Source organism: Etheostoma spectabile, chromosome 18 (assembly GCF_008692095.1).
Source record: "Etheostoma spectabile isolate EspeVRDwgs_2016 chromosome 18, UIUC_Espe_1.0, whole genome shotgun sequence".
Classification (NCBI taxonomy): Eukaryota; Metazoa; Chordata; class Actinopteri; order Perciformes; family Percidae; genus Etheostoma; species Etheostoma spectabile.
Window position 1 is genome coordinate 4,214,676 of NC_045750.1, and position 27,141 is coordinate 4,241,816.

The window sequence follows — 27,141 nt, forward strand, 5'->3', positions numbered from 1 at the left end:
TCTATATTCTTGACGTTCCACTCACGGGATTGCTCCGTTACCTCATTTGGGCTGGATATCCGTTGCCTTGGGCTTTCTTTGGGTTGGCACTCTAACCTCTGGTGGATTTTTGAGGACTATGGCTAACTGCTCCTCAGATCTCTGCAGGGTGAATCCAGACAGCTAGCTAGACTATCTGTCCAATCGGAGTTTTCTGAATGTACACATGTTCCACCAAAACAAGTTCCTTCCCGAGGCTTAGACTTGAAAGGAGAGAGAGAGGGGGAATGACATCAAAGGGCCACAGGTTGGAGTCAAACCTATGGCTGCTGCGTCAAGGACTACGTCTCTTTATATGAGCAGGTGCTCTACCAGGTGAGCTCCGCAGGCGCCCAGAATGACTCTTTAAGTTACTCGAGTCTGATTCATCTAAGAGCTAAGGAGCAAATACTGACAGAGGTTACACTTAAAGATCAAAGTATTATTGTATTACTATATATTGTATTCAAACTGTTGTTGTTTGTAACTTTGCAATTTATGTTCATAATGTACATTCACAATGTCCTTATTTAGATTCATACTTTATTTATGTTGACACTGCTCTACAAAATAATTTGTAACACTCTTTTTAATCAAATCTTACTTTTTCAACTAATCTCACTTCTACTTGACGTTTTTATTTCTTACTGTACCAATGTTACTTTATCTTACTTTAAACACTTATTGATTGTGAGCAACTGCAACTAAACAATTTCCCTGAGGGGATCAATAAACTATTCTGACTCTTATTCAGATAATCCCAAAATTTAAAGGAGTTCAGCAACTTCCAAAACTTTTAATACATTTTATGTGAATATTGTGTTTTTTATTGTGGAGGTTAGTAGCTGAAGATAAGGCTGCCAAGTTTTAGTTCTTTTCAAAAAGCAGAAAATCTCATTTTAGAAGACATTTATTCAACTAATCTAATCTATCCTCACAGAGCAGAGTTAGTGTGGTCTGAAAGGACTTCTCATCTGATTATCGAGGGGCAGCAGGTTGGGAATAAAATGTTCCAATCCCCAGTTAGGCAAATATAAGCACACACTCTCATCAAAGAGGATTGAGCCCTTTCTGTTTCAGAAGACTGGGAATTAAATTTGACTAGCAGTGAAGCAATTTGTCATCTGATTATGTCAGTTTGATATCTGAAAAGGTTAAAGATTTGGATGACGATTGCAGCTTCGGTCTCTCTTAATCGCGACCCGTCAATCAGTGATTGGTGGGAGTCCAGGTCTCATAATTTCACCATTAGATAATTACAGTCTGTTCAATCAAAACTATGGTGCTGTATTCATATGTGCTGGTGGGAAAGTCCTTAAGTGGGACGTCCAACCTGGCTGCTAAACAGCATCACATTCCCGTGATGTTCTGCTGGAAAATCAAATCCAGAGGAGCAATGACAAACAAACTGCAGCCTTTTGAGCTAATGCAGAAACAAAGTTGCCCTTGTCAAGTTACTTATATCTGTGGTTGATTAAGTTTAACCTGTTTCCAATGCAAATCAAGTTACATGAAAATATTTTCTAAGTTTATCTTGATTCTAGCGGCGCAGCTTGCTTTAATCTTTGTTGAATCAAGACAGAGACAAAAAGACTCACATACAAGTTGATTTCTGTTAGGAACAGGTGGAATTATTCTTCTTGTTTTTCACTTTCAGAAAAAAAAATTCATGAAAAGGTATACATTGCTCCCAAAATGAGAATTCATATATCAATAACTCGCCCCGTGTTGACTTGAATAAAATTTGTTTTTGTCTTGTGCCTCCACTGTCAACAGAAAAAAAATCATTGAGGCGTTGAAGTTTAAGAACGGCAAAAGTATATCAAGTCTCACACAACTCGTTCAGAATAATCCAAGCTTTGTTTATCTAGTCATATCTTCAGTACTTCCTTAAATGTATTACAAAGGGTTGTAAATAGGTCTTAGTAAAACCCCTGTGTTTGGGAAGTGTCACTCCCCGATGTGAGTCGAGTGCAGATTTGAGTTGCGCATGCGTCACTTTGTGACAAGTAGCATACAAGATGCTAACGAGAGACTTCTGTAATGTCAATGCAGTAAAAATAGACCTAATTAAAGAAGTTAGTCCACTGCTGGCTACAAGTTAGCATCAAACACAACAAAGGCAGTTGAATGTCGTTTTGAGCTAACGTTAGCAATCAAACAATCATAGATAGCTATAACCTTTTTTTAAATGATTCCCATCTTCTGTTATTGTTTGTAATGAGAATAGTTTATTATTTCATGGATTTCACAAATTTCAGTACGACACGTTATGTTGTAAACCGTTTAAATCTGAGCATGCGCAAATCAAATCTGCACTCGACTTACGGGGAGTGACAGGAAGTACTGAGCATACGTCACGATAAATGAGACGTGGCTTCTACTGTACGAGGTTGTGTAAGAGTTTGTAAAAGGATGTTTTTGTTTGTCCTTTGACTTTTTACTGTTTTTGGATTCTCGGTGGAGGCATACAACAAAATCTATTTTTCTTAACGAATTCAAGGCAACACTCGGTGAGTAAATTAAGTAAAAAAAAATCTACAAATGATGATTTTTGTGGGTGAAGTATTTCTTTAAGGACTCAATTACAGACAGAACTTAGTCAATAAGAAAATCCTTTTTTGCACCAAAAATTGTGGCGCCTACTCTATGATTCAAGATAAGACTTGAGGTTATTTGGATAACTTTACTGAGTAAATCAATCAAAGCAAATCAATCTACATTCCAGGTTTAAAGACCCAGAATGGTAAATGTGTCTAGATGTGGTTAGGACTCAAAAAACACAAAGTTTAGGACTTATAACACAAAGTTTAGGACTTCTTGGAGGTGACTTGGAACTTCATACTCAAGACTTTTTTTTTTTTTCAAGACCTGCAAAACTATGACTTTTTCCCACTTCTGAGGCGTAAACTGGTAGTTTTTATTGGGCTTAAACATGCAAATCAACTATTAAAGATATTCTTGGTTTATACTCAGATTTACTCAGATTTACTCAGAAATACTTACACACAACACACAAAACACCCACTTCAGATCATTGGGCCTATTTAGTGTACAAATTTCTAATTTTCTTCTCTTGGCAGAGAGCCATGGCCTCAACCCTGACCCTTTTGGTTCTGGCTGCTTGTAATTTAGGAATTCCCTCTGTTTTTTGCACTGGCCGTAAATCCCTGGAGATAAGACATGCTGCACTAAGTACCCAGTGTGCACAGTTATTATAATACATCTCATGTTGGTATGTTCGTACATTAACAGATCTCAGCCCAGTGTGAGGTCCGTAACGTTAAACTAAGTGGATCCAGTGGAAACTCAAGCTCGATTTCAGAAGAGCCCGATTATAATCACACAGGCTCCATCTGACATGGGCCAATAAAAGCACAAAGGATGGAAAAGACCCAGTGCTCTGTTTTTAAAGACGTGACTGACAGGAGGTTAAGTGTAAACTAAATGCAGGTTCAACAAAGCAACTGGGGTCCAGATTTCAGTCCCTCAGGGCCAAGTAAACAGGGCTTTGAACAAAAGCCAGATCTGGGTATTTTAAAAAGATTTCCAGAAGTTGCTTTTGAGCCTGTCTTGTGAGGTTTGTCACATAGAACAACATATACCAGAATATAAAACAACAGGGGAGGTTTAAGCATTAATTAGTGTGCTTCTTGTGTGACTGACAACCTGTCATTATCTAAACTTACTTACTTACAACTTTGCAGAAAAGTAGTAAATCTAACCTGACACACAAACAAAAGAATTATCTGTTCCAGTTTAAGCCAGGTCTAATGGCAGCCAAAGGGAATTAAAAAGCACACAAGTTGCTGTTTGATATTCAGGGTTGTATCCAGCACCAACAGATGGGAGACTTAGAGTTTCTGAACCAGGAAGCGCACTAGGCGGCTTCCTCTAATGAAATTCTGTGAAATAGATGAATTATCTGAGTCTTTATATCTGGAACAAAAGAGCCCAACTGATCCCAGACAACAATGATAGAACCGGTAAATTAAATCTGACCCTGGGGTTGACAAAATTTATAAGTGGAGCCAAAAAAATCTGGATCGCCCTCTGTTGGCTGCACTGTAGGTTAGAGACCTCACCTTTTTAACGGTAGCGGATAAAACATGGACCAAACTACAAAAATGTAAGTACACGTCATATTCATTTTTCTTAAAGATGGTTCCTGTCATTTAAGGTAATCACACTAATGTTTGTTCAAGTGTTCATTCTTCTAATAAGTTTGGTATTCATTTAATATTTGATGCAATAAAAACGGGCTGACACGTCATGATTGACAGCTGAGATTGACTCGCGATTGGCGGGTGTGTGGGCCGGACTTTGACACTGCTACTGAGCAGACTCTGGCCCCACTTCACTTTTGTACAGCAGGAGGAAGTGGAGACGTGTCGTCCAGCATTAGATACAGTCTAGTCTACTCTTTTTTCTTGTGTTTCTCTGGATCAAAGTTCACCCAAATACAATCATCATTGATTTTTCTCTCACTTTGATATGTAACAAAGAAATATCTTGAGTGTGGTTTTCTTACTATGTAAAGTAAACATGAGTTAAAAGCAGCAGGACTAACCCCCGTTTTCCACGGGCGCGTCTGCACTGTGTCTGCACTGCGTTCCTGACGCATCGCGACACCCGAGAGCAATTGCGGCCACTCAAGTCAAGTCAGGTCAAGTCAATGCGTAAAGCAGCACATAGCTCCACACAGTGAAAGGGAAACAGCTAGAGCATCCAGTCAATTCACCAACACATATCATATATGTCTTCTCTACAACACCCCGGGCAGATGAGAGATTCATCTTGGAGGTGGAAAAACATAATAGACACCACACATCCCTTTTATCAGGACAAGGCCAGAAAAGAGAAGGCAGAGTTTAACTACAGGAGTGCTTTGAGTGGAAGGAAGGAACCTTTTTAATAAACATTTGATTGTTCTGTTAAGTGTCGGGCAGCCAGATGCTCCGCTTCTGAGACATTTCCGGAGTGGTATGGCGCGGAACGCAGTACAGACTAGTAGAAAACCGGGTTAACATAGAGGGATGCATGAAGGCATGGAGGGAGTAACAGGAAAAGTTGGAAGCTTTATCTCACCTCCTGAGTGGGTCCTCCAGCCACCATCACATAAGTGACGCGATACTTGTCGACGGGGCTGCCGGGTGCTGTCCAGGTGGCACGGAATGAGCGGTGGGTCACCTCTGAGGTCACCAGGTCTGTGGGCGCCTCCAGTTCCCCTCCTGAAAAGGAATGAACCTGAATATGATCCGGCAAGTAAAAGTATTTCACACCGTGAACCCTGCCCTGGGTGCTCTGACACTGAAGCCGGTGGCCGGCTGTATATTTCAGCTCTCCTGACTTTAAAAAATGTATTTCTCCAGCTGTGCTGTAAATCATTTTGTTTCCTCCTAAAACTGATTTACGAACTAAAAACAGTTCCAACATGAAAGTTTCCATCAGAGGCTTGGGTCTGTTTTTCTGTTTTTGAAGAGTAGAATTCATTTGCAACTTTGTTCTCATCCTGGGATTGCAATGACTACTAATAATATGTACTTTCTCCTTGTTAGTTTCATCATTCAAACCGGGTGAAAGCAGCGGTACCAAAGAAGTGTAATTATGCTGATATTTATTTCTTTACTCGGACTACAGGTTTATGTTGTCCTTCTAAAGCAGAACAACTTTCACACCCTCGAGCACCTGCAAATCCAAATGAAAGCCTACAGTAAAACCTTTAAAAATGTATGGTTGTCAGTCTTAAATGCTGTGGCTTTGTGGTATAATTATCTGAAGCTACAAGGTTTACCCTGACCTCCACTTCATGTAACTACTGAAAGGTGTAAATCTGATTCAGCCGTGTTCAAAGAAGAAGCTGGAATTAAAGCTGTAAGCTCTGAGCTCCACTGAGTAACTAGTACAGTTTCTGTTTTACACGTGCCTGTTTGGAACGGGCTGAATGCTTGTGGTATTCTCCAGAACCGCTCATCTAAACAACTTCACACTCAACACTGAGTTTGCTAGAATGTAACATCTCTTGTTCGAATGGTTGATATTTCTCAAAGGTCAATTCTGTTTCACAAAAAATCATACCTTTCTTTGATAAATGAAAGTATATTTTGTTACTTAATAGACTAATAAACTAAATTTACCAGCCAAGATGTCATACTGTCGCAAAAGAAATCATGATACATACGATTTTCACATTAGTAATAATGAGATGCTTGCTACAGATGCATTTCTAGTGATGACAGCAAAAACACGTTTTATTTCTCTTATTCTCTGCTTTGTTCTAACGCTGGTGGGCGCTCTCTCCCTATCTCGCTTGACCATTTAACGTTACCGTGCTCTAGGGCGATCGTTCTCCGTCTAAAACTCAGGCATTTCAACCAGCTGTTTCTTAACATAAAATAAAATGGATAATGGATAATTTTATTTTTGTAGTTTATAGCTGACTTTACCAGCTGACTTCTGTTTTGGCTGTTGAAACAGGAGACGTCTCTAATGTTCTAAAACCAGCCTCTGGAGACTAAACCAGTTGACTTCTCTATAGGCTGTTGAAACAGGAGACGTCTCTAATGTTCTAAAACCAGCCTCTGGAGACTAAACCAGTTGACTTCTCTATAGGCTGTTGAAACAGGAGACGTCTCTAATGTTCTAAACCAGGCTCTGGAGACTAAACCAGTTGACTTCTCTATAGGCTGTTGAAACAGGAGACGTCTCTAATGTTCTAAAACCAGCCTCTGGAGACTAAACCAGTTGACTTCTCTATAGGCTGTTGAAACAGGAGACGTCTCTAATGTTCTAAAACCAGCCTCTGGAGACTAAACCAGTTGACTTCTCTATAGGCTGTTGAAACAGGAGACGTCTCTAATGTTCTAAACCAGGCTCTGGAGACTAAACCAGTTGACTTCTCTATAGGCTGTTGAAACAGGAGACGTCTCTAATGTTCTAAAACCAGCCTCTGCGACTTGAACAGCTGCGTTGCAGTGACACCATCACCTGGTTTTGAGTCAAGCTAAGACGGGCCGGTTCAGACCGCTGCAACTTTTCCCTGCAACATTCCATAACGGTTTTGTCTTATTGCAAATCTTTGGTCTGTACTGGGATGCCAGTTCTGATGATGTGACTCTTGTCCTACCTGGGCCTTTGACGCTGTTACACAGGTTGACGGTGAGTTCGTCAACGATGTCCACCAGGAACTTGAAGTCGGCAACGTTGTACATGTGAATTTCATCGGGGTCGGAGGCGATGGACCTCAATTCATTCTCATCTGCATTCTTCACACCTGAGAGAAAAATGTTAATTTGCTTATTTTGAAACAGCCAATGGTGCCAGTCAGTGTTGTAGTACTCAAGACCGGTCTTGGTCTCAAGAGTGGTCTTAAGACCAATTTTCGACGATCTCGGTCTCATCTCGGAATGAACCACTTTTTCACTCAGCCTTGTCTCAATCTTGGATGAACAGGACTCAGGACTTTCTGCAACCTAACGCTAACCAACACAACTGGGACCACTTGAAGTTTTTATCTGGGGTAAGTAAGGAAGCATAAAGAAAGATAAGCTATGTGGAAGTGATGCTAGCAAAGCTAGCTAGCTAATGTTATCAATCTGCCTCTGCACCAAAACTCTTCAAAAATCTCTTCACCCCTCATTCACAGTGATTTAGCGAATATTAGCTATACATATTAGCAAGTTGGGTATATACTGTATGTTTAGGTTGTTTGGTCGGGTCTTGGTCTTGACTCGGACTCGGCCTGCCGTGATCTTGGTCTTGGTTTAGTCTCAACCCCTCAAAGTCTTGGTCTTGTTTCTGTCTTGATACACTCTGGTCTTGGTAATGACTTTGTCTCGGTTAAGGTGGTCTTGACCACAACACTGGTGTCAATTTCATTTCCGTTTGCCTTGAAAATCAACTTCAGAGACTTGAAACTTGACTGATTAGATTTTAATGAACTAATTAAAGTCCACGGCTGCTTAAAGGAAGGAAATCCATCTTGAATTGTTTTGGAATATGTAGCCTATGGGACTCAATCATAAAAAACCAACTGTTAGTTCATGTGACAAACAAAAAATAAGCAATGACACCATTCAAGCTATGTCAATATCACCTCATTTCTGTTAGTTATTCAAACTGACAAAAATCACGTACCGATTGCGTAGAGCTCGATGTCGCTGTCTCTCAGCTTCTCCGAGCTGAAGATGATTTCATCCTGCGACTTTCCGTCAGTGATTAGGATACCAATTTTGCGTGAGTCGGGACGCAACCCTACATTTGGTCTGAAGTTGTTGTCGAGGATGTACTTCAGAGCCATCCCTGTGTGACAGAAAGAATAGTTAGAAAACTATTCTGTTGTCAGTCACGGTGAATCTCGGCTTTTAACATTAAACATGATTTTTATTCATAACATAATTGCCAAAACAACAAGAGATATTTTTGGTAGACAGGTGTTTTGGAAGTTTCTGTGAATATTTGGGAAGTTTCTGGTTGAGTATTACTTTAAACTCTCACAAAGAAAATCTACTTTATCGTTGAATTTTTTGAGAAACATCAGTTTTCTACAGCTAATGGACCCAAATAAGAAAAGTAAATTGATTCCAAATTGGGACCTTCATCTGTGTTAACCTGCTGTGGATTGGACAAATTACCCGTCATGGTGTTGCCTCCTTTGTATGGCAGGTTGGCAATGGCGTCCAGCAGGGACGCCTTGGTCGGGTGTGCGTTCAGGTGCCACTCGGTCTTTGGGTCGCCACTGTACTGAGCCAGACCTGCAGAAAACACAATGGACACAAGAAAACTTACAAACTGCCAACTTAACTGGTTTACCAAAAACAACTGCACTTTAAATTTTTCAATGGCTTTAGTTAGTAAGTTAATAGATCAAGACCACCAGTGACAAACTATGCATGATATGATAAATCATCAAACTTTAAAGATGCTGTAGGTAAGACTTAGAAAACTTACTCTGCTGATATTGACCCCATATTCAAGTAGTACTACGTAAAGCAAGTAAATTAAAAATCAGGATTCTCTGGCTCCACGATATGGAGCCAGAGATATGCAAAAATCCACCGCTCCCTGTTCAGATGCACCAATCAGGGCCAGTGTGTGTGTGTGTGTGTGGGGGTGTTGCTCATGCAAACGCATTCATTCTTTCTTGTGGGGGGGAGGGGCTTAGGTGACCGTTAGGCCTTAAGCAAAAAGAGGGGGATTGACTGACTACAGTACCTCCAGTACCTTTAAACAACTCAACAACAGCAATATTTAAATGCTGAAGCTGCTCCACTTTACCTCATTTACTAAGATAAGAACGCAGCAATAGTCTAACAGCCTTTGGAAGAAAATCATCTTCAAAATGACCAACGTTTGGTACTGAATACTCTAAGTATGTTTAAGACTTTTGCTTGGTTAAAATGTTAATGGCTGGACTCTGATTTCTAATGCATTTTTACATTGCGGTATAAACTTTTGGTGTGGTTTCCACCTTTCTAAGCATTAGTCATATAGAGCCAGAGAAAAAGTAGACAGTGGTAGGATTAAAAGTAGTAGCAGTTGACTTATCAATTGAGCTGAATTGTTAGTTACAATAAAGGTAGTAGTAGCTATTGGACAGTATTGAAAGTAGTAGTATAGGTGGTAATTACAGCAGAGACAGCAGTTGTGGTGACAGTAGTAAAAATATTACCAATCTGGACTCTGTCGGGGCCGATGTCGAACACGCTGACCATGCGAGCGATGAAGTTGCGAATGGTTTTGAAGTTGATGCGGCCGATGCTCCAGGAGCCGTCGACCAGCAGCACAAGGTCGGCCTTTGCTGAGGTCTTACACTGAGTGTCTGCGGAGAGAGATGGCAAGTGAGCGAGACACCTGGTACACACCACGGACATGCACCGCGAGCACTCGCTCGCTCTTATACGAACCATTAGAAATGAATGTGTGTCGGGAACGTGGGAAAAAGAAGAAGAAGAAGAAGAAGAAGGTTTGTGTGACACATCAGAGAAGAGAGAGAAGAGCAACTCACAAACAGTCACACAATCACAAGATGTTTACACAGCAGGATGTTTTACACAGCATTACGTAACACAAATAATTCACATAGGCAACACATTGTGCAACAGCTGTCATTTCTGGAGTAACTGCTCTTTCTTTTTTTTGTTCTCTCTCTCTCTCTCTTCCAACTCAGCAAGCATTTTTATATCCAGCGGCGAACAGGCACTGTGGTCTTTTCTGGCCGACACTGAGGCTGTCTCCTCAAACAGCAGCAGTGAGCCTCTCTGGCACTGCGATATACGAGGTCTCCTGTTCCACAAAGTTGCTGCACATTCCAGCTCCAGGCACCTGTAGGGGTGGAAAATGGCCGCTCTTCCCTCTTTTTTTATTTATTTATTTTACAATGACACGCCCGGCAGATGCCAGGCGCTTAAAACCTGGGCCCCTGTGTGTGCAATTGAAAACAGGTTAGAAGACAATCGATTACATTTTTTTCTGTTCTTTTTCAGCAGGCCGCAGACACAGATGCTAAGTGGAACTGAGTCGGATGCTTGGCCGCAGTCTGTTTGAGTTATACCACCGCCGCGTAAACAATATCCTCATGTGTCCCTCTGACGTTCATTAATACAAACAGATGTCATAAACAAAGACAGCTTTAAGAGGCATCCCATGCGCTGCAGTCGACTGCTGGATCCAGTGACTCTGAGTAAGAATCTCAGCAAATAAATATCCCGCTCAGCCGGACTGTGGGACTCATATCAACTGGCATTGTTGCAGAAATTCTGAACAGTGGCTGTCTTAAAGTGAAAGTTTGGTGTTTTAAAGTGTTAGCTTAGATTCACCACACTATAGATTCACAAAACTAATCAATGGAAGCAGCAAAAGAGCAGCAACCCCCATGTTCTGTGAGGTAAAATTACTATTGTTGTTAAAGGAGACTCGATGCTTTGCAGAGAGCAGAGATTACGGCTTCAGTTTCCTTTTGTAAATGGCTGTCTGACAGCAAGGTAAAGCGGTGAAAACAGTCCAAATTTAGTGTACGCACAGAGGTATATGAATCAATTTTGTAGATTATCTATCTATAATCTGTCTCAACTTAATACATCTTAGATGTGTGCAAGTGGGGGTGTCCGTGACATTTTGAGCAAGCTCAGTTTTATTCTGAGTTGATAAAGGAAACGAAATGTCCTTTGAGAGTACATGGAAGAAAGCTCCTGAGATCACATAAAAAAACACAAGATTTGGTTGAATGCTTGAAAAAGCTACTACTGTAAACGGATTTTATGATCTTGTCTAAAGGCATCCCTTGTGCTTCAACCTTGACCATACAAATTCAGTAGCCTCTACTATAGTTCCCCTTTGTGGTTTGTATTATTGTCTTGTTTGTTGATGATTTCATTTTGCAGAAAACTGTCAAATCAAATGGAAGTCGTCTTTACGGAAACCTCTATACTTCCACTGACGTAAAACAAGACCTTCTTTAATCCATTTGAATATAAAAAGTGATGGAAAACAAGTTAACACAATGTTGAATTTTAGCATTTCCATTGGTGGTTAAATTGTTAAAAAAAATCACTTAAAAATTCCAGAAAATGTCAAGTGATATGACAAAATATTGCTGGACACAAGTAGAACTTTCTCACTCCACTGTCAGGTTTTTCACACATTTTTTAAAGAACATTTGAAAAAGGGACAAAGCATTTAATGACCTGTAAAAAACAAGGACACATCAAAGCGGCTCTGCCAGACCATATGGACCTGTCAGAAAGTCTGGATTAAGGCCTCCACTAAGCAGCCTGCCATGTGAGAACCTCAGTTTAATATACGAGGATCCTTAAGTGGTACCTCGGTGGAACATCCTGGCCTGTTCCCCGCCCGGTGGGCAGCTGGTCACTGTGTCTGCTTGCCATTACAGCCAGAATTTCTGCCCAGGGTCAGCACCTCCGCTGGGTCTCATGAGAAGCATAACATTTTCCTAACTGCATACATGCTGACGGCAGCTAACGCTTGGGACCATCAAAAAAAGTCTGTAATTGCAAACAGAGCCTTCTTCCGTACTTTGGACAACATAAAAAATGGGAAACATCTACTTTTGCATTAAAACATTTGGGCCACTGAGTTCAATAGTAACTCATACTGTAGTTAACAAAGTTATATGATTGTGGAGACACCGTTGAAGGTCAGCACATTGTGCACGTGAGGTCAAGGAACATGTCCAATTGGGCAATTTACAAACGTTAATGTCAACACTTCTGCACATGTCTGCTTAACAGCATCATTTTTGCTCCAGATCACCAAATGAGATATGAGGTAGGTAAGGAAACGCGAGCCAAGCAGCTCAAAATAATTTGGGCTAATCGTAATCATCTGCGTCGAGTTTCAGGCCGCGATTCCAAAGAGACAATGATATTAATTCCCTTCGACAACCAATTGAATTCAAGTTCAGCGTTCTGGCACAAATTTGGGCAGCACTTCGAAGTCGGACCACTCCTGTTCTGAAATGACTTGGATCAGAGAGCGTCTGGTCTGCAGGCCTGCTCTTTGGGGCTTCTAATGGTGTTTGAGTTTTGGTGTGGTGGAGTTATCAGCTTTTACCAGAGGGATCGACAGGAGGCGGCTCCGGAGCATCCATGAGGGTCGTCTTCTCCTCTCCTGCCAGAGGCAAACTCTCCCCTCCGTCAAACATCCCAAACACGGCAACAGAATACTTAGTTTCTGCCCTAAGAGAGAAAGGAAATTACATAAATTTACATCAGTCTTTTCTAATCCCAAAATGAGATCTCCACCAATGTGAAAAAGTAGCCCATGGTCTTTCAAATGACTGTCCTGAACTTTTCATTCCAACATGATCTAGTACTTTTATAAAAAAAACTTTGTTGAAATCAGACAGCATGAATCAGCACACCAGTGAAGAATGTTTTATGTTGGTAAATAGGTCCATATTATCCTCCTTCTTTTAGAGGTAGCGGACTTGTAGCGGCGTCTAAATGGTCCCTACGCCCTATTATAATAATTAGAATTTGAAATACTATAAATTGGATATTATATTGTGTGCACCATACAGCAACATACAAAACAAATGTGAGTGTTTGTAATGAATTCAAAAGCTTTAATGTGTTGAAGAAAATGTACAAGATCTGTTCGTACAAGATTTCTACTGGGGTGTGGTAGGAAGATTAGGGCATTTCTTGGTGGTTTATATGTGGCTCAGAGACACTTGCTCAGATAGGTTGCCACCAGGTTGTTCCACAGACTTTGTACTTGGAAGAAGACAAGGTAAAGTCTCTTTAATGTCCGGTCCAATTTATTCAGATGTTCTCACATACAGCTCCTCCGCGTAATATCTAGATAACTTCAGGGCTGCAGTGCATGTGTGAAAGGGGTTTAAGTGGTGGCAGAGCATGGCTACATGTAGGAGGTGTATCCCTGAACCAACGGAAGTCAGCCATTTTTAATTAAATGTGGCCCGCCCATTGTTGCCTGCAGCTTTAATATATGTTGTTTCCCTTTATGGTGAACTCTCTAATCTAGGAATGAAATTTCTCAGAAGATTTGAATATCTAATAGTTTGGAAAGCTTACCTAAGTTCCTCTAGAACGACGGTGTTGTCATAGGGACCAACCAGGAGTTCCTCCAGGTCAATATCATTGCCATGAGGGTGAAATGTCACTTTGTAGCCCTTAACTTGTCCGGGTGCTGGATCCCAGGTGACTCTGAAACTGTTCTTGGTTGGCTCTGAAGTCTGGAGGTTCCTGGGAGCCTTGAAGGGTGACACTGAAATAGAAGAACCCGGCCAGAACTTCAGGACAAACTTGTACTGAATAAAAAGTCATCACCAACTCCAACCATTGGTTGGTAAGGTTTTTGAAGATCAGCATCCTACCAAGTTTGTCATTAGTCCATAATACAATACCTTGAATCCGGTGCCATTGGTTAAAAAGCCCAGTTGTCATGCTGTGTGTTAGTAATGGTAGCGTGTGATTGAGCACGTATTTATTAACTGTGATTTTAGTGTTCTGGTGGAAAGACGCTGCATCTTGACAGAGCAGAAGCACCTGTAGTGAAAAATATTCATCTTAACAAGTCGTTTCAACCTTGAAGTCAATCATAAACTCTTATTTTTGGAGGAACAATGGGAAAGAAATCTGCAACTTGGATGAAAGAATTCTGTTCGTTTCCAAGGCAGCATGAATTATGTTAACATTTCTTTAGAAACAAGTGACAAAATTGTCAAACAAGCCAGTTTTCTCCATTTGTTTACCCAATACTGACATTTAATAGGCGAACGTCCAGGATGCCAGTTGAGGTAGAAGTTCTTGATTTTAGGGAAGTTAAACACTTGAAGGAGAATTCCGGTAGATTTCAACACATAGCTCTATTGTTTGTACATTTGGAGTTCTGTCAGTAGCGAGAAAAACGAAAACAATTGCTGTTGCCTACACCGTGTTGTCCTCCTGCTAGCGTTATGAACCATGATGCTGAAACCGGAGGATAACACTGTGTAGACAACAGTGATCGCTTTTGTTTTTCTTGCTATTGACAGCACTCCAAATGTACAAACAACAGAGCTACGTGTTAAAATCTAACGAAATTCTCCTTTAACTTAACTGACATTCAGATAAAGTCATTGATGATCCGTTGAGCAGTGAAATTAGCGTCACAATGCTAAATTACGGGACACAGTGACCAAAGAATTACATTCATGAATTGTCTGACTCTCAGTGAGTAGGACAAATAGCGGCAGAGCTCAAAAGCCAAAGAAAACAATTAAACGTTTAATTTTAAAACTAAAAATTAACATTCAGTTTGGCTGGCCAATCACAGGACACATTATGGCTCCATAAAAAGCTGAAATCACCTAAGCTTCACATTGTTTTTAACTTCATTCTACCAATGATAATGTTTTAAGAATGAACTCAGGTTTAAACGTCTTGGTTCAGATGAACATGTTTCTGCAGTGTACTGTCTGTCAGAGGGTTGAATTATGGACCAACGTACGTGTCGTTCCTACTCCTTGCCTTGCTTTTCCTTCCACGCTCTTGTAGATGGGGTGAACAATGATGTTGTAAGTGGTCATGGGCTGCAGCCGCTTCATGACAGTGGAAGTGGTCGTCCCGGGGATCTTGAGGGCCACTTCTTTCCCTCCACCAACTGGAGTGTGCTTCAGCCGGTAGTGGGTCACCTTGCCCGGCGCCGGCGTCCATGTGACTTTCATGGTTCGTTCGGTCTCGTCCGACACGGTCAACTTTTTACCAGCAGCGGAAACTGAAAACAAAAGTTATTTTCATAAACCGGATTCAGATATTCAAGATTCAGCGTAAAATCTATATCAAAATATTGTTATTGTTGTCAGATACTGCCAGTATATTTTGGCAGGGAAGAAACAGGATTTGGAAAATATTTCAATGCTTTTTCAAACATATTTATACTTAAGGCAAGTTTAAGTGTAACTGATTTAAATCAGTTACAATATATGTGTAACTGATTTAAAATGTCCATGGCTGCCCATGGAAATTCACGACTTCTCTGATAACTATTCAAAAACTTTGTCTAATCCACAAACACCCAACCACAATATTCCGATTGCCATCACAACTCCTTTAAAGCTTTAGTGCGTAACGTTTTGATATTAATAAACATCTTTTTTTTCTCAGTACGATTATATTCAGAAGATTGTGGCGTCCGGTGACTTTTCCTGCTCACCTCTTCTAAAGAGTACATCATGATTTTTCAATCCTCCGTGTCCTCCTTGGCTACTAGCAACTGCGTGGAGGAGGGGTGGGGGCGTATGCGCAATCAAGGAAGGCTTGTATCATGTGGACGGGCCACAGTTTTGTTGTCATTACTTAGAATTTCTCATGGTCGCGACAAAAACTACGCACTATAGCTTTAACAGACTCACTTTTAGTTTTTACGTTCTGTGTGAGCTCAACAAGTTTTCTTTTGGGGGCTACTTACAGCCATAAACATTTAGTTGTTTTCATTTAAACCCTAAAATTAATCATCTTTCCCTCTTTATTTTCAGGCCAAGTGTGGTTTCCCTTTTATATTCCTTCAGTGGTATTTATGTATTCATAACTGCAGGCATAAATGTTGAGTAATCTCATCAGCTTCATGCCAAAACTAATTAGTTATGAATTAGGCTTTTGCCCAAAAGTGATCAATTAGGGAGGAAATGCTAACCACATTTTTCTTTTTCGCCCTGAAACAACCTTAAGCCGCATAAAATGAACTTAACTTATTCTGACAATTCTGCAAGTGATTAGAAAAGAATTTGCAAGGGAATAATATGTATATTTAATGATCCCAAGGAAAGTTTTTCAGACTACTTGATTTTTATTGGCGGAAAAAAACATGGCATCCAACTTTTCGATGTGTTGATGGGTTTGAACAAATCTGTGAAGCCAGAGATGAAGTTGATTATAGTTCTGCTGAGAGAATGCATGAGGAACAATATAGTATATTCTGAACATGTGTTAGTGTCTCTACATGTGTCTTTGTTTTGGGTGGCCTGTTTGTGTGAATTTGGACTGTTGGATTTTGCATGTGTGCGTATATATTGAGGGATGTGTTGACATTTTTAAGAGCTTGCTTGGTGTCTGATGCAAAATATGCAGCTCACAGTGCGTCACCTATATCACACACGTTGAACCAAGTTTCCCCTCAGCTGTTATTTTAGAGCGCGTAACACAACAGAACTGTCACCATGGTGGTGTTTCACTCACAATTACAATTTGAAAATGATCTAAAATGAATATATTATTCAAATTTGGATTATTTCTATAGACTAGAAAGCAGAAAACCTATGGAGAATGCCAAGTGTACGATTATGCACGCTCTGAAAAAGTGTTGAATCTGATTTAACTGATATTCTTATGGGACACACACAAAACATCCTATACTTCCCCCTTGGGGGTTGAAGAATTGGGTTCATGACCTAACCACTGACTATTACATCCCTGAATTGACCATTCTGCGCGGCACAGGTGATATACAGCAAAAGCAACTAATTTCTGCACTTTCAAGCAATAAACTATAACCTCCAAGCGGTTCAGCTGCTCTTTCCTGCATCGTTGCTGCATGATTTGAATCACAGAGAAATGTGTTAGCTAATAACTAAGTATAAGCTAATTGTTATTTTATTCTTGCAACTTTGTTTAATGCCTCTTAATTATCGTTGATTTTAGCACTCTTGTTTGTCTTTGATTCATATACTTATTTATATTGTTTTGTATGCATTTATTTTCCTTTATTTGTGACTGTGATGATCTGTGTAACCCAGGTGTTAAGTGCTACAAAGTCCCACTTACTACTAGTTAAGTAACTTAACCAATGAGATTATTTTTGTCTCCACAACCAACTAGTTCTCACTCCCAAAAATACAACAGCTTGGTCAGTGGCCCTTGGCATCTAAGCGTCCTGTGTGAAAGCGAAGGTCAAAGTTGACTTATTTTAACTTTACATAGTTAAAATGTCAACTAAGTTAACTTACTTAAATAACATTAAATACTAACGTCATGTAACAAATATACTTATTTTAACCCAAACCACAATCTTTTCCTAAACCTAACCAAGTAGTTTTGTTGCCTAAACCAAACATTACCCTGCACTTTGACGCCATTAGAGCACCCAGAGTGTTCAAAATTGGACATTAAGGGCGCACTCACACTCAGCCCAATTAAACCATACCAAACATGTTTGACCCCAAAGTCCTGTTTGTTTGACTAGTGTGATTGTTCTTACAGGACGCTAATCCATGCCCCGACCTGCTTGGAAGAGGTTGGGTTGTTCTCGGATATGGTATGCATCAGTGTGATCGCGAAACATGCCAGGCTCTGGTTCTTACCTGACAGATGAACGGTAATTGGACTCTGCAAGTCCAGCAATGTAATGACGTAAACGTGCTCTGGCCCCAATTGTTTTATTGCAGTGTGAGTGCAGGCCAGTAGGGAGAGTGGGGAGTGGGGAGCGGGGACAAATGTACCTGAGCAAGATTCAAGGAAACTGGGCCAAGTGTGAGTGTACCCTAAGCGACCCTATGTGACGAGTAGGGAGTCAGAATGTGTCTCCGAAGCACATTCAGTGATCACAGAGTGTCTGTAATCTTACCGTCAGTGGTTTCTTGTCCAGTGAGTGGCCTGCTGTCTTTATGATCGTAGGCGGCGACAACGGAAACTTGGTAGAGCGTCTCCGGACTCAGGCCGTCCAGCACGGTGTTGGTCACATGTCCTGGCACCGTTTTATCTCCAGTCTCCTCGGAGAACAGTGAGTTCCATCGAACCCGGTACAGCTTTACGTTGCCAGGCGCCGCCGTCCAGGACGCTGCGAAGCTGGAGTCAGTCACGTCACTGGTGACCAGGTTTTTAGGAGGTCCCACTTCTGCAAAAACAACAAGCAAAGCTGCGGATTATTATGGGGTTTGTGAAGTGTATCATGAAACATAAAAGCAATATGCCATCATAAGATAAGTAGTTAGGGAAACATCTTTCTTCATGTAGCAATTACATTTCATGTATAACGTTTTTCTGTTAGATTTTGGACCAAAGCTTTATATCTTTTAAATATACACACCCTACATTTTGAGCACACTAGTGACATTAAATGTCCTCCCAGACACACAACAGATGTTTTTTTTCTATATTGTCTAAAGTCAGACTGGCTTGTCAGTTTTCTTTTGAAATTCATGTTCTCTTTTAAAACAAAAAGAACCACTTGCTGGCAGATCAGATTATTTTCTGAAATGGCAACGATTAAAAGGCCATTGTGTGGACAGAAGAATTGAACAATTCACCACAACTATAAAGGGCAGAGACGACTGGAGAAACACATGCAATATTTCTGAGGGTATTTTAAGACATTTCTGCTTCCTTAGTGAGTGAAGAGCATTGGACTACAGGAGACATGGGAGAGCAAAGACAAAAAACATGTCGGGAACCGGACGAACTCAGAGTGCCCAGTGAGCCAACGAGAGGAAAAAATTTAAGGAAATTTAAAGGAAGCTTTATTGTAGTTTATTAGACATCTTTATTTCATCAAATTGGTGCTTCCCTCTATTGGTAAAGCGTCAGCTGCAAACATTTGCTGCTGCTTTGATATTCAGTATTTTGCAGGCACGTTTTAGCGCTTAACTAGTGAGCTGTTAAGTGACCTAACGGCTCTCTTGCTTTCTTGTGGGTTTAGGGAACTTTGCGTTTGCTAACGCCCCACCGACTCAAAGGAAAATTTCTGTTTATAACTTGGTTCTTATTCTTGTGGCTTAATGTCCGGGTTTCACTTAAAAAAAGACAAAAGGCTTTTTCAACCCTTGTCTCCCCTCCAACTTGGCCACCTGAAGACGTGGTGACCACTTATAAAAAACAATGCCTCCTCTCTGTGCAGCAGTTAAAGCAGGTAAAACAAAAAGGGAATCATGTTTCAATCCCACAGTGACTGAGGACAAGAAGCTTCATCCAGTAATTTAACTCAATTTAAATTCAACCAAGTGATGGATTAACATTTTCAATGACATTGTCTTACAAAACTGTGCTCACTCTGAAGCTTGTACTTGCACAGAAATCAAGAACATACATACAAACACAGTATTAACTTGTTTTTAGAGGTTTTTATGACCTTATGACCTATGACCAACTTTCTTAGGGACGCAGCACACAGAAGCAAAACCCTGTGTATATTTGGTTGAGCAAATCTAATTCCCCCAGCCGCAGCGGCTCATTTTGCTGCAAGCAGACATATGGTCACTTTCCTATACAGACAGAGCACAATGCTGGAAATATTTGTGAATGATGGAAAAGGAGAAAGAGGAGGGAGAGTCAATATTAAATTATAATCTGTCTTTAGTTTAGAGATGGTGACAGCATGAACAGTGGAGGCGCTGGAAACACTGAGAAGTATCCACAATGTGATAATTACCACAAAATAGCAGAACCAGCTATATAATCAAGAAAGTGAGGGTGGAATAAATCACATTCTAGCTTGTGCCAAATGATACACATCATAAGAGAGAGAGGAGGGGGAAAGAAAAGCACTACTCTCCAAATGTTTATAGCTGGAAAAATTGTTTCTGGTTTGGATTCAAAACAACAAAATTCAGGATACACTTTGAAGAAACAAAATGTGTGTGTGTGTGTGTGTGTCTTTGCGTCTGTGTGTCTGTGTGTCTGTGTGTGGAAGTTGTTCAGCCAAATTTGTTCCTGCCAACTGATACCGGAAATGTCATTTTGATCATCTTTTTAAATGTGCAAAACATGTGGCCAGGCTGTTATAGAAATCTCTGTAAGCAATGTAGGTTTTAAAACAGTTTGAAAAGCATATCATGACAGAATTACTGGATTATAAAAGATCCATTTTCAGCAGCTCTTGTCAGCTTATAGTGCTTACGGTAATATGCTAAATGCTTGTTGCAGGTCGACTCAAATCAGGCTTTTAATTTGAAGGTCTTCATTTCAGTATTTCTGACAGAAAAACACATCAGACTTCCTACCATGGATGTATTGTACGTTGCTTCATTAATGTACATGTATTAGTTTATTTCGGTCTTGTTATTTCACTTGTGCTGCTTGGTCGCCATCACTCAGTCTTCGCCACTCAGACGCCACTGCAGCCACCATAAGCAGGGAGCTGGGAGCTCTCCATGGCGGCTGCCAATATTTATCAGCTTCAAGGAGCGCTGTCTCTCAAAGCTGGAAGCTAAGTCTGGAGGCTTTTGAAAATAACAGCCACAGACAGCCGTCAGATGGAGTATGGAATATCTGGCGCTCTGCAGGCGCAGCCTCAAATGCACCCAGACCTAGATTTCCAGTCAGTGATGAGGCAAATGTGAACAAAACCGCAGCAAATTTAATGCACTTCTGAAGATATTTGCTATGCTCTGCATGTCTTCCAAATCTATCCATTCATTTATGTATGGAAACCCAAACTACACAGCCTAAAACTACACAGGGCAGTTTACTCAAAATGAGAGAGATATTCTCTATAAATAAAGTTTGGGGTTTTTTTTACATCTTTTCCTGTGTGAATTTATAAAAGTGATTTTATTGCTGAAATCAATCGTTTTTTCCATCATGCCACCCAACTGTTCAACTTGGTTAGAAGTGGTACATTTTTGAGGACAAAGTGAAGCAAAGAAAGTGGATGCTGTAATGGAAGTTTGAACGCGCTAAAGAAGATCGTTCTGTAAAATCCAAAGCTCCAGAACAGTTACTAAATGGACCTTGTTGTGGAATTTTTGGGTTAAAAGTTTGATAGTTTCTCCATCATCCCTAGGGCTGGGTATAGTACCAGTACCTTTAAAGTGATACAGATAACACTAGAGTATTTCATTTGAAACATTTTTTTCACATATGGCATTAAATCTAAAAATGCTTTCAGTGATTGGCTGTGAGCAAAACAACACAAATTGTTATTTTGCTTCTAGATCTTGGGGGAGGTTGTTGCAGCAGCACAAGGACGATCTAACTATACAAGAGCATTAAACATTAGCATTAATAAACTCAGAAAATTGTATGACTACAACTCAAATACACCGACTTCGTCAGCACCTGAAGCCCTTTGAAGTACAGGTCATGAGCTTTCTTAAATATTTCTTCTGTTGATCTCTAAGCAGCTGATTCTCTTTGCTCTCTGACACAAAGCTTCACGGAGGAAGTCTAGGAATCGCTGCTGCAGAAGCCTCACAGTCACAGTGGAAAGTCTTTTGGATGATTATTACTTTGTATAAACTTGGCTACCCGACATGTTCCATCTACCATCAGCCGTTTAAAGCACCTTCAAGAGCAGAGAGCAACTGCAGTTTTCATACGGGTGGCCCAGATGGAAAAAAATATCTGTGCAAGTGTTGTTGGTGCTACCTCACATCAGATGAGAAGTGCTGGCTAGCTCTCAATGAGCAAGGCAGTAATACTGCCAGAGATGGGTGCTCCAGGTTTGCCCCCTCATTTATTTAAATGGGACCAAGACATCGATCGATGCAGAGGCTTTGATAAATTTAGATAGATAAGCAGAATTAGATGATAACTTCAAATGCAAGTGAAACCTGACCATCTTTATGGAGTTAAGTTCCCACAAGGGCAGCCATAAAACAAACGCATTGCTTTGAATACATGCGTCCCCTTTATGGCTCTACATCAGTTCACTCAATTCAACAGAAGATTTATTGTTAATTAAAAAAATGCGAAAGAAACATGTCTGAAGTCTTTCAGCACATCGGTGGTTCCAAAACCTTCATTAATCCATAGCACCAAAGGGAAATACTAGTTCACAGCCAGTCTGCACAGCACCCTTCAGCGCTCATGTTGTTTATCACCTTCATGTGATAATTGAAGAAACTTATGTCTGCACTTTCATCACGTTAAACTGGGAACTGAACTGCGCTGTGGGCCAGAATCGCCACAGGAAGCCTGGTTGTCGCCTGAATCTGCAGTTTTCAGGCCAAGCTGTAAAGCAAGAGCTTGTTATATGTCCAAACCTGGCCTTAACTCCTCACCTGCACTCCCTGAAGCAGGCCTGGAAAGCTAATACAGGTGAAAACTGTAAAAAGATAAATAATTGCCTGTCACTTTGACAGGTTAAAACAAGCTGGGGGTCCAAGCCTGATCAACTATTTCAATCAAGGACAAAGAAGTTAAGCTTTGACTGACAAACATGTATGATTGAAAGGCTGAGCGTTGTATTTTACAGGTTTCAGTTTAATGAGTCAAGAAAAGTATAAAGAACGACATAAAACTCATGGACATAACAACAGGAAACAACCAGAAGTGTGCAGACCTCCGCCAAGGCAATACCTTGTCTCGCCATGTAAACCAAAGTGAGAAATAGTTTGTGTACCTTCAGATCTGCTCCAAATTTGAATGTGTTCTCCCTTGTCCCATGCTACACCCTTACACCAAGTTTCATAAAAATCCAGCCGGTAGTTTTTCTGTAAGCCTTAAGTACAAACCAGCAAATAAGGAAACTGAACTGAAAACATAACCCTCTTGGGCAGAGGTAATAAATGTTTCGTAAACCTCCTCGTTGTTACAAATTGTGCAACTTTTCCTAGCTTTTACATTTGTATTTGAGTTTTTTGGCTTCAAGCCCTTGTGGACGACATTCAAAATCTAACTGTATAAGTTAAAAGATGCACTGATGATTCCTGAAATGTTCCCTTTTCTCTCCACAGTTGTGGAAGCTTTTCCATCCCACAGCAACATCACGACAAACTGGTCCAACAATCAAGAAGTCCTGGTCAATGTCAATGTTTTGTTTTTTCAAATGAGTGTTAAAAGTGAAGGACTTGGTAAAAAAAAAAAGCCGAAAGTGGCTACAGAGCCTTATAGACAGGTTTGCTCAAAAAAACGGTATCATTGGAGTTTGGATCAACGTGCAATTTTCTGAACAAATTAAGAAAAAATGTAGTATTTATACAGGAGTTTGGGCAACAACCTGGACTGGCTTTGATATATCACAGAAAACGTCATTACCTGCTGATTGTTGGCACGTGGGAGAGTTTTCCATTTTAGCTCCCATTCGGTCGTAAACACAAATCTCTTGTGCACAAAACCAGGCCCCAGCGACGCTTAATATGAGCTCTTACTGTACAATAAGAGTTTTTACAATAAGAAAGAGTGAGCTCATTGGGTTTAATGTGGGTACAGTATCAGTGCAGTTTTCCACTGCACATCTGAGCAGGTTTAGCTTTGCATGTGAGAGGAAACAAAGGTAATGAGGAACCTCATGCCAGCTGCCTCTGATGTGGGCCAACACCACGGATGTCTGGGGACTTTACCAACACACTTTAGAACTAGACCATGAAGGGAACAAGGCAGAAAAAACGCACCATGCTGTGCCAGTACGGCCCAGACATCCGGAAGCTTTGGAAAGACAGAATGAAAAGAAACATTGGAGGTTGTAATGATTGCATTGCGCTGCGACTAGGTAGGCATTTGGAGGCTGTGGACAAGACTATTAAATTCCAGGCAAGCCCTCACAAGGTGGAATGAAAGAAAGAGAGATAGCAACACGGAGAAAACGACACGAAGAGGCAACGAAAGACAGACGGCGAACGGGAAAGGCAAAGAGAGACAGAGAATTAAAGAAAACAGAATTAAAAAGAAATGGGATAGGCAGATAGGAAAGAAAGACAGAAGGTGAGACACATGGAGACAGACACATAAACATAGAGACAGAGACAGCAATGAGTCAGTCTTCCCTGCTCCTCCTAACCTTCCAGCCCTGCTCTCAGCTGCGTTACATTCCTGTCGGGTCTTGCCGTTTCTCATCTTTCCCTCTCAGCCTGTGTGTCCACTCTTACTGTTTCTAGCTTCTACTCCACTGTGTGAGACGCACAGGTGAGCAAACACTGATAACTACCCACGTCAATCAAGTTCAGGTCCAACATGATGACCTCCACACTAGGGCTGCACGCTCTTAGTCAGTTAGTCAACTAATGTCATTCGTAACGGTCCTAGTCGCCTGAGATTTCTTTAGTCCATTGGTAATTTTTTATGCTTTTCATGCTGAATGACTTATGAAATCTCTGGTAAACACAAGGTTTAAAGTGGCGCTTTTGCTTGATTCTTTGTGGAGAACGTCAGCTTTTCAGATCTGTCGAAAATCAACCAACCGATTAGTCAACATAATCATAAATATTAGTCGACTAAGGACGCCCTTTTATGGAAAAAGGATTTTTTTTTTTAAATGACTGATGGACTAAAGACCAAAATGGCCGATAAGTTGACTAATCGACTCGTCCTTTCCACTACAACACTGTAACATCGTAAAACTGGATGTCGTCCTTCTCTTCTCCACCTCACCATTTCTCTTGTTCTGACTGTTTATTATTACTCTCCAGGAGCACTAAGCCTGACCCTTGAAGCCTCTCTGGGTATTGAAAGCAGGATCACTTCTGGAGCAAAAAGAAAGCCATTTTTAAACATGGACTAGTATCAAATGTTTTTTTAAGAGCCCTTTGACGATTTGGTTGCCTTCCAGTGTTTTGTCACAGCAATTACAGTGAAAAACCTCAAGCATTAGCTGTGGTTGTTCGGCCACAAAGTCATAATAAAAATAGAGTAATCTCTTAATCTGAGAGGATCACTGGGCCACAGCTGGGGTGCCAGAAACTTAGCAGTGACAAAAGATATTAAGATATCTTGATATGTGTGTTTATTCACTGTATCTTTTGTAGACAGTGCATTACTAAAAGTTCATTTTACATTTAAAAATACAGTTGATCGTCAAATGAAGTGTAACAAGAGTTTTTCAGGACACATACTTGCACTTTACGGGGAGCTGTATCTTAATTTTGAAAGAATTAATAATTCTGTTCCTCAACTAAAGGAAATTTTCATTTTATCAAACCTTAATTAAACCATATTTTTGATATTAACACTGAATGCAATGAATAAAATCTCTACAGAGATTTTTAGCCTCTTTTAGCCCCTAGTTTTTGTTTTTTTACCAGACAAAGTTAGATTTAGATCATTTAGCGGTGCGCTTTTCAATCGTCAAGCAATGCACAGGTTTTAAAAGTCCTGGAGAACAGGAATGTTTTAAGACCTGACTAAAACGACTGGAAGGTGCTGGCCAATCTCAGGTATTCTGGAAGTTTAATCCAGGCATGGGGAGCCTGCTTATCCACGTTTGGTCTGTGGATCAGTAGTCTAAATCCTTGATGTTCCACTTCCAAGACGGATCCGGTGCAGCAGGAAATTCTGCCGGATGCATGTATTTTCGCAGATGTACAGTACGTCCCCTTCCTCTTTCTATGTGTCGTCATTCTAAACTTCGGTGGATTTCTGAGGACTATGGTTTACTGCTCCTCAGATCTCTGGAGGGTAAATCCAGACAGCTAACTTTTGTATCTGTTTTTTTTTTTCGTAAAACACTTTGAATTAGCCTGGCATTAGAATTGTGCTATAAAAATAAATTGCCTTGCGGTCTAATAACCGCATCATGTCCTTGACTGGATAAGAAGAGGAGGGGAAAGAAGAGGAGTCTGTCTGAAATGTCCTCTACAAAGACACCAAACTCCCAGTTGCTCCAGTTGAGCTGCACAGTAGAAAACTGTGTTTGTGCTGGGCAGTTCCCAGGATGAGAACTTAGTGTAAGTAGGGCATGTTCACACAATTCCCCTTTGAAAGAATAACTGTTAAAATAAGGAGGTGATTCATGTGCCCTGGTGTTAACGTTTACTGCTGAGTGTTACTGTGAAATGGTTTATTGTTGCATCTGCCTGACTTTGAGTTTTTTTCCTACTGAGTGATGAAAATGTCATGGATTTTAAGTGAAATGCACTTGCTTTCCTAAATAGTCAGACAATAAAAAAAGAAGACTAAAGTCCCTCCCAGCGGTTTATGTAACCAAGTATTACTGTGTAGGTTCCGAATATAAGACAGGGGTTTTTTCCTAGAAAAAAGTCTGAGAAAGTAAATAATAGAGAAGTCAGTTATTAACTAAAGAAATTAAATTATCATTTTCCCTTTTATGTTATTGTTACAAACAGCTGGAAAAAGCAGAGTTTTAGACGCAGCGCAAACCAGTAATGTTGTACGGTGGAGAGAAATAGAGAGAGACTGAACAGAGGAATCTGTTGAATCAGAAAAATAAAACGTGTTTTAGCCGATTCATCCCTACAAGTGTAACTGTAGCAATCATCTCACTTTCACAAATGCTATCCACATTCATTCATAGGCAAAACAAGTGATATATCTAGCTACAAAAAGCCTGGAAATCAGACGCTAGAACGGAAGTACAGTGAGGCGTTGTCCTGGAGATGTTACATCGTATAAAGAATTGCACACAGCCAGAGAAAATCTTACCGTGGTCCTAAAAGCAGCCGCTCCCAAGAGATTGACGGGAGAGTGTGTGATTACGTGACAGAAAAACGTAACGATGGGATGCCCATCACCAGAACTGTCATTCAGCTGAAGGCCTTGGAAAAATGTAATAATATTTTATTTATTTCATTATTCATTTTTTTTAATCATATTATAATCAGGGTTGTCTTATATTTAGACCAATACGGTGTGTGCTTTTGTCCCAACACAGGACTTATTGCAAGCAAAAAAGGGCAATTCATTCAAAACCTCAATGACCTGCATCAGGTCATAGTTTTGAGATAAAGTCATGAACACAATAAACATCTTAATGGGAACAATATTGTAAGCCATA

The 27,141-nt window shown here is 40.5% G+C and overlaps 1 protein-coding gene across 8 annotated transcripts in view; it reads right to left on the reverse strand.

Annotated features, from left to right (window-relative positions):
• col12a1b (collagen, type XII, alpha 1b) overlaps positions 1 to 27,141 on the reverse strand; it is a 142,205-nt gene that overhangs the window by 93,907 nt on the left and 21,157 nt on the right. For all 8 annotated transcript variants that reach the window (XM_032543774.1, XM_032543766.1, XM_032543769.1 and 5 more), the window contains exons 13-21: positions 18,103 to 18,372; positions 14,992 to 15,258; positions 13,575 to 13,767; positions 12,589 to 12,713; positions 9,689 to 9,838; positions 8,652 to 8,771; positions 8,155 to 8,319; positions 7,145 to 7,291; positions 5,107 to 5,249 (exon numbers count right to left, since the gene is read on the reverse strand). In XM_032543774.1, the coding sequence (XP_032399665.1) occupies positions 5,107 to 5,249; positions 7,145 to 7,291; positions 8,155 to 8,319; positions 8,652 to 8,771; positions 9,689 to 9,838; positions 12,589 to 12,713; positions 13,575 to 13,767; positions 14,992 to 15,258; positions 18,103 to 18,372 (1,580 nt within the window). The remainder of the gene's footprint in view (positions 1 to 5,106; positions 5,250 to 7,144; positions 7,292 to 8,154; positions 8,320 to 8,651; positions 8,772 to 9,688; positions 9,839 to 12,588; positions 12,714 to 13,574; positions 13,768 to 14,991; positions 15,259 to 18,102; positions 18,373 to 27,141) is intronic.